At 38.3% G+C, this 7,743-nt stretch overlaps 1 protein-coding gene across 2 annotated transcripts in view; it reads left to right on the forward strand.

The window, feature by feature from the left end:
- Positions 1 to 7,361, forward strand: part of MRE11A (MRE11 homolog A, double strand break repair nuclease) — a 73,889-nt gene extending 66,528 nt beyond the window's left edge. For both annotated transcript variants that reach the window (XM_006766868.2, XM_006766869.2), the window contains 3 exons: positions 780 to 847; positions 6,549 to 6,639; positions 6,917 to 7,361. In XM_006766868.2, coding sequence (XP_006766931.1) covers positions 780 to 847; positions 6,549 to 6,639; positions 6,917 to 6,970 — 213 coding nt within the window. In that variant the 3' untranslated portion in view covers positions 6,971 to 7,361. The remainder of the gene's footprint in view (positions 1 to 779; positions 848 to 6,548; positions 6,640 to 6,916) is intronic.
- Positions 7,362 to 7,743: the final 382 nt, after the last annotated feature.

Genomic DNA, 7,743 nt, shown 5'->3' on the forward strand with positions numbered 1-7,743 from the left:
TACGAGTCCTTTGTTTGATCTCTTACCCCCCTACCTCCTGCCCCCCAACCCTCCCCGGCCTTCCCGCTGCAGTTTGACAATCTGTTTGAGGCAGCTCTGCCTCTGTATCTATTATTGTTCAAAAGTTTATAATGGTCTCAATTATCCATGAATAAGTGAGATCATGTGGTATTTTTCCTTCATTGACTGGCTTATTTCACTTAGCATAATGCTCTCCAGTTCCATCCATGCCGTTGCAAATGGTAAGAGTTCCTTCCTTTTTAGAGCAGCATAGTATTCCATCGTGTAGATATACCACCGTTTAAGAATCACAAATATCTTTAGTGGGGCTTAAAGCCAACCAATTGTATTTAACAGGGGTAAATGTAACAGACAGATAGATACCTGGCACTTCCTACCCAGTCTTACACCTCATTTAAAATTTGAGCTGGAACACTGATGGTTGAACTCATTAGAACCCAAGAAAATCACAGGGTATTGTCTGCACTTGACCCTCTGAGTATTCAGCAAACCAGCTGCATGTTCCTCTAGGTACCCAGGCTGCCCTGGTGGCCAAGAGAGAAGTGAAGTCACACATGTGTAGAATACTGTTTGTGAAATGAAGAGGGACATTGGAGGAGGCCAGGCTGAGCTTTAGTTTTAATAGTTGCTCATTATGTGATTTCTGCCTCCTTTATTTTGACTGTTTTCGTATATTAAAAAGAACAACTTGAGATTCAGTTGTTTATTTTTAATTTAAATTTATATTCCCATTTGCTGCTTTGTTCTCTCCCCCTTAGGTGATTGAGGTGGATGACTCTGATGGAGAAGAAGACTTGTTTCCTGCCACTTCAAGAACAGATCAAAGGTAGGTGCAATGACTTCCTACAAAAAGAAACATCTGAAAAAATTAAAAGTTATCCAGAGTTTTACTAATACATATTACTATGCCACAGATGTTTAACAGATTTATTTTCAACTAGTCAAGAATGTAGAGAAGTGAAAAATAGACCCAAGGACTATTTCAAAGAGGCGATTCAGCATTATTACAAGTATTTTCATCGAAAATTTATATGACTGTAATTTGTTTCCTTCTGCCTTTATTAGCCAGTGATTTTCTTGATGGAGGAGTTTGTTCTCCCCAGTGAACAGAACATAGTTTTGCATTTTGTTAATACTGGATTTCAAACTCTCTTCATCATCATATCTTTATATACTGAGTTAAACAGGATGCCGTGCTAAACACTGAAGAGAGGATCACGTTGACTTTCTCTGCCGTCAGAGTGCTGATACTTTTCCTGTCCTTTTTGGGTTTTGCCTCTTGTCCAAAGGCTTGACTTGGTTCAGTGTCACTATTTTCTCTGTTTGTTAATATTTTAGATGAATGCTGTTTAACTAAAGCTCACTTAATGAAAATTTTTACTTAGGAAAATAGTCAACAGTTTTTTAATACTTATTTTCTGTGTGAGCATTATATTAGGTCTGATGGGGGACATAAGTGTTTTAATAAGCTTACTGCTTTCAGGCAACAAATTATAGTGGAAAAGAGATAAACACATTTCAATCCATTAAGGGATGATTGAGTCAGCACATAATTATATATGAAATTTTATTACACAAACTAGGTCTGAGTGCATGCAGGCTGTCAGCAAGAGGAGCACGTAGTGTGGACTCTCTTAGAAGAAGAAGCTTTATAGAAGGAGTAACATTTACCTGTGATTTTAAAGATAGGAATTGGTTGGATTAGTGGGGTGGAAAATGACAGCTGAGGGTAATGCCATGAGCAAGAGCTATAGAAATTGGGGAGATCGAGGGAAAAGCTCTACCTCAATGCGTCTCAAACTTTTTTTTCATGATCTTAACTTTTTTTTCATTAGCTACGGCTAAAAATTAAATTTGATTTAAAGTAATTAAAATGATTTTAATTTTCAAATTAAATACTAAAGAATGACATTTTGTTGGGTAGGATTGAGCTTGAGAGAGCCAAAAACCATTGTAATATCCAAGATTTTTCACCTCCTCCATTCCTGAGAAGTAATTTTTGTTCTGTGGATGTGAGATTGTATGGTTTATGTGAATTAAAGGTCAGTCTTGGAAAAATTGGTACCTATAGTTCCACATCCACTTTTTATTCAGTTAAACCCAATGCTAGGAGCTGGGGATAGAAAGACGGAAGAACTTTAGACGTGGAAACTGTGAGATGCTTTTGAACTTGACATGAAGGGAGGATATAGATCCGTAGTCGGCAAACTGCAGCTCGCGAGCCATATGCGGCTTTTTGGCCCCTTGAGTGTGGCTCTTCCACAGAATAGCACATGTGGGCGCACGTACAGTGTGACTGAAACTTCGTGGCCCATGCGCAGAAGTCGGTTTTCGGCCTGGGCGAGTCTATTTTGAAGAAGTACTGTTGATATTTGGCTCTGTTGACTAATGAGTTTGCCGACCACCTATACCATTGATGGCGAACCTTTTGAGCTTGGCATGTCAGCATTTTGAAAAACCCTAACTTAACTCTGGTGCTGTGTCACATATAGAAATTTTTTGATATTTGCAACCATAGTAAAACAAAGATTTATATTTTTGATATGTATTTTATATATTTAAATGCCATTTAACAAAGAAAAATCAACCAAAAAAATGAGTTCGCCTGTCATCTCTGACACACGTGTCATAGGTTCGCCATCACTGACCTATACTATAGGTGATTGAATATAAGACTCCAGAATTCAGATAAGAGGTTTGAATGGTGCCTTATTTACCTCTCAATAGCTTGTAACTTGATATATGAAGTCACTGGAATGGATAGATCACCTTGAAAGAGAATGTGGAGAGAAAAGAGAGTTTATGTTTTGATCCTGAGGTAACAACCTTTAGAGTGTAGGTAGAGTAGAAGAGGCAACAAGAAAGACATGAGAAAAACCAAGGAGAATATAGAGTTGCTGACGCCAGTGCTGGCCTTTGCAGAAGGAGTGAAAAGTACTGAGGGGAGCTCAGGTGCAGGTCAGCTTGTGTAGTTGTGGCAGGTAGTTGAGGATAATTGAGGTAGTTAGGTCTTGCTGAGAGATTTATTGGAAGAATATCAACATACTCAGTCTATCAAAGGAAGGAAGTTCCTTTCTGAGTACTTATTTGGTTGTTCTTGTCTTTGTAAATTAAAACACACACAAGCAAAAAAACAAACAAACAGGGCTAGCTTTCTGTTTTGTTTTCCAGTAGTGAATATAGTTGAGAAGAATATAGTTCAGCTTGTGTAGGTCCCTATTTTTTATTACCAGAACTAATGAAAATACTGTCTTACTATGTTTGACATATATTTAAGGATATTAAAGGAAAAATATCTTGATTTTGTTAGCATTTTGGATTGTCTACTTCCCAGTAGAATGTCTGTTGACTTCTTATCTACTCTTGAGGTGGTAATAACTGAGTTATTTAGCACTTCCTATGTATCAGGCACTGTTCTCATCATTTCCATATGGATTAGCTCATTTGGTGCTCACAGCCACCTCAGGAAGTAGATATAACTACTACTCTCTTACCCCATTTTACCTTTGGAGACAATGAGGAGGGTAGGCGAAGTAACTTACCTAAGGTCACCCAACCACATGGCCGCGCAGTCAGCTCCAAAACTTGTCTCTGCTGTTGCTGCTTAACACAACAGACCAAGCTCTCAGATGGTTGTGTAGGCAATAAGAATCACTTAAATGATGAGAGGCAGTGAGAAGTTAACATTCTGGCAAGAAATCTGACTTCGGCCTTGCAGACTTGTGTTTCTGATGACAGCAACTAAATGATACAAATTTAGGCGGTTTTTTAAATTACAGTGGAATCTCAGTTCTCGAACTTAATTCATTCCGGAAGGCTGTTCGAGAAGCAATTTATTCATAAACCGAATCATTTTCCCCCATTAAAAATAATGTAAATTGAATTAATCTGTTCCAGATCCCCAGCCAAGTCCCTGTTTTAACCTTTCTTATATACAGTGGGTGTCTAATGTATTGTTTAATCTATAAATAAACACTTCTTAAATGTCTCGAACTACCCCCTACTGGCCTTAAAGGAATCACTTTCAGCACTCACTACAGGGGTGTCTTTCAGGTCAGCACACAGCATCTTTGCTTGTTCATATTTCACTGCGTTTGAAATGGCTGTCACTGGCTAACTGCTTTTTGTTTATCCAAGTCAGCAACAGTTCTTCTACCTCGTCAATTGCCCGTGATTGTGGTTTTGTAAGCACTTTCACACCCTTAGCAACATTAAGTACAGGAACTGGCACATAGTAACAACGATATGAGTGCTTATTAAATAAAGGAGAGGCCAGGGAAATAGAACAAGAGTGATAGGAAGAGTGGTAAATAGTAACAGCACTGATATTTTCTGGAAGTTAAGTTTAAAAAGGAAATAATTTCCAGCTGTGGAAGTTCCTTCTGCGGGATGGGCAATGGAAAGCCTGATTTTCCCTGGAAAAATTGTTCTAAATTCTGCCATTGTTGTACTGGGACTACGAGGACCCTTTCAGATTTGATACTGGCAGATTTAAAACACCCTCTCCTTAAAGCAGCAAGCAAGAGAAGAACTGGCTCCATCTGACCAGCTGGAGGAGGAGAGACTGAGGGGATTCTATTAAGCCTTGTAGTAGGAGAACTAACATTTTTGGGATACTGTTTATGTGTCAGGCACAGCTCAAGGCCAGTTCAGCATTATGCTTATAGCACTGCTGCACCTGACTTACTGGCTGACCATCTCTAGACAGGATTCTAATATATGGCTCTCAATTTGATACAACCCATCCCTTATTTTTGAGCCACATATGAGGCTAATCAAATCAAACACTATTTTTTGACATCTGGGACAAAAGCCCATTTATTCAACCCTACAATCAAAACAGTATAGCCATTTCTTCCCTTCTCACCTTGTCTCTGCTGTTGGGGATAAGGGGTCTGTCACAGGTTAGGTCTCTGGAGTCCTCTGATACAGAATTAGGGCTCTTGCTACGATCAAATGAGCCAGCGTTCATTGTAGGTGCCTGGCTTGTTTCTGGGCCCCATTGGTTATTTGTCTAGACCAGGGGTGGGCAAACTTTTTGACTCGAGGGCCACAATGGGTTCTTAAACTGGACCGGAGGGCTGGAACAAAAGCATGGATGGAGTGTTTGTGTGAACTAATTAAATTCAAAGTGAACATCATTACATAAAAGGGTATGGTCTTTTTTTTTTTTTTTAGTTTTATTCATTTCAAACGGGCCGGATCCGGCCTGTGGGCCGTAGTTTGCCCATGGCTGGTCTAGGGAGAAATCAGAGAGCAGAGTCAGGTCTCGGTGGGTGTTTCTTTCCATAACCTCCTCCCCTTTCCCCAAACCCCCAACAGGATCTGGTCACCTGAGCACATGCTTTATGCTTTTGATGATCTCCTCTCTGGCACAGATGGAAACAAATGAGCAGCTAACCATGGCCTGTTTATATCAAGTACAGAGAGATGGAGACTCCCCAGATGGATCAGTGGATAAATTCCTTGATCCTCTACCTCTAAAGCTTGACAAATCCTCCTGTCCTTTACTCTTGTGCATAAGAACCTGTGATGTTTCTGCTTCCTTCTGACGTAAGACCTCTTGATTCTCAACCTGTTTGTCCAGAGAAGAGTTTCAGACATATTTATTTTGGCAAAATAACATCCCAAAGCATCCCAGAGTTAGCTAAGAATTCGCAGACACTGTTTTCATTTAAGACAGGAATCAGCAAAAAAATTTTTGGCTTTGCAGACCAAGAGGCAAAAGCGAGAATATTAGATAGGTACTTATGTAACCATTTTAAATGTGACCATTTCAAAATGTGAACATTCCTAGCTCACTGGCGGGCTGGAATTGGCCTACTAGCCATTGTTTGCTGTCCCCTGAGCTAGGGTGACTTAAATTTTTATTAATAAAAAGACCCAGGAATATGAGTTCCACTACCACAAGTTAAGCTTCATGAGGGTAAGAATCATGATTTTCTTGTCCACTGATATTTCCCAGGACCTATCATAGTACCTGGCCAGGAGCAAGTACTCAGTAAATATATGCTGTTTGGTTTGGATTGAACATGAATAATACGAACAGGCAACCCTAGGAAGTGGTGAGCCTTTCCTAAGATCCTTTTATCTGTAATAGAAACATAACTGAGATTTGAATGAAAAAATATTTCAGTATTGCCACAATTTGCAGGCGTGGGGGATGGTAGTAGACACTATAATGATAATACAAGTAAGGATCTGGGTAGTGCTTAATATGTCAGGCACTGACCTAAGTGTTTAAGAATATTAACACATTTAGTCTTGAAAAAATTATTATCCTCATTTTACAGTTGAGAACATTGAGGCACAGAGAGGCTCTCAGTAAATGGCGGAACTGGAATTCAGACCCTGGCCTCAGAGACTGTTTCTCACCATTAAGTTTTTACTGCCTCTCATGTAGATCAAATGCAGTGTGTGGTTATTTTTATTCATGGATACTACTAGAATGGAAAACTTAGTTAGAAAGGTATCTTTGCTGAGTTTCCTGGTTTATTTTCTTTGTTTTTCCCATGTTTTTGCCTCAGGTGGCTGAACACATCATCATCATCATCATCATCAAGCAAACCCGCATCCCAGAGCCAAACAGCTAAAGGGGTCAATTTTGAATCAGATGAGGTAATAAAGTAATATTGTTAAATCTTAATTTTTAACTGCTTATAAAATTTAAACAAGGACTGCTAAGTTAGTTGCTGGAAATTATTTTTAAAAATAACTTAATTGGCAATTAGAAATTGAAGTTCATATTTATAAAGGAAATAGAAAAATGAAAATCCACCTCAAGTGAAAGGAGAAAATTACTCTTACTGGTCTTGGTTTGCCATATGAACTTCTATCTTGTCTCAGTGAAGTGCGGTGCAGCCATCACTAAAATAACATTTGTATGTCATTTCAGGACGACGATGATGATCCTTTTATGAATATTAGTGCTTTAAGAAACAGAAGATAATATATTCAATGGCACTTGGGAGTTTTCAAGGTTCAGGAAAAATAAAAAAATGTTACAAGCTAAGAGTTTACAGTTGAAGATTTTTAAAGTATTGCTCTTAACTGAAGAATTTGAAAGAAATGTACTTAACAGAGAAACTAATGTATGAGAATTTCAATTTTTGAGTATCATTTCCTGAAGTGGCTGCATTACTTGAGAAACATCCCAGCTCAAGGACATACAATATAGCCTTGGTTTCCTTCATTTTTTAATCTGGTTGTTAACATTACCTGGAGATGCTCTATAAAAGTTAGACTGTTATTTTCCTGACATATATTAGTGTATGTCTTAGTGAGAACGTTGCTTAAATATTAATCTGGAATAAGGATTAAAATAAATATGCCATTATACATTTCTGCTTCACAATCAGACTATGTTAGTCTTTTAATGCAGTTACATTTAGCTGCAGTTGAGAAAATGAGCTTATAAATTTTAACCTCTTTATAATTTTAATAATTATTCTAGAGATTCTCAATCTGCCGAAGGTGAAACAGTCTATGCTGTGCTGAGCTTGCTGTTTGTTACTGAGTGTGTTCTCTTTCTAATGCTTGTGGTAGTGTTAGCCACGGGGACTTTGAATGGTTCAGATATACCTTGTACCTTGAGTAATTAGATAGAAGTTAGTATTAAATAATAGAACAGTCGGCCAGGATTACTGACTTTTTTTTTATTTCAGTTGTAGCAAAGATTTTTGAAGATTGTGTTCCCCTTGAGTGATAGCAGTTTTCTCCATT

Source organism: Myotis davidii, unplaced genomic scaffold (genome assembly GCF_000327345.1).
Source record: "Myotis davidii unplaced genomic scaffold, ASM32734v1 scaffold641, whole genome shotgun sequence".
Lineage (NCBI taxonomy): Eukaryota > Metazoa > Chordata > Mammalia > Chiroptera > Vespertilionidae > Myotis > Myotis davidii.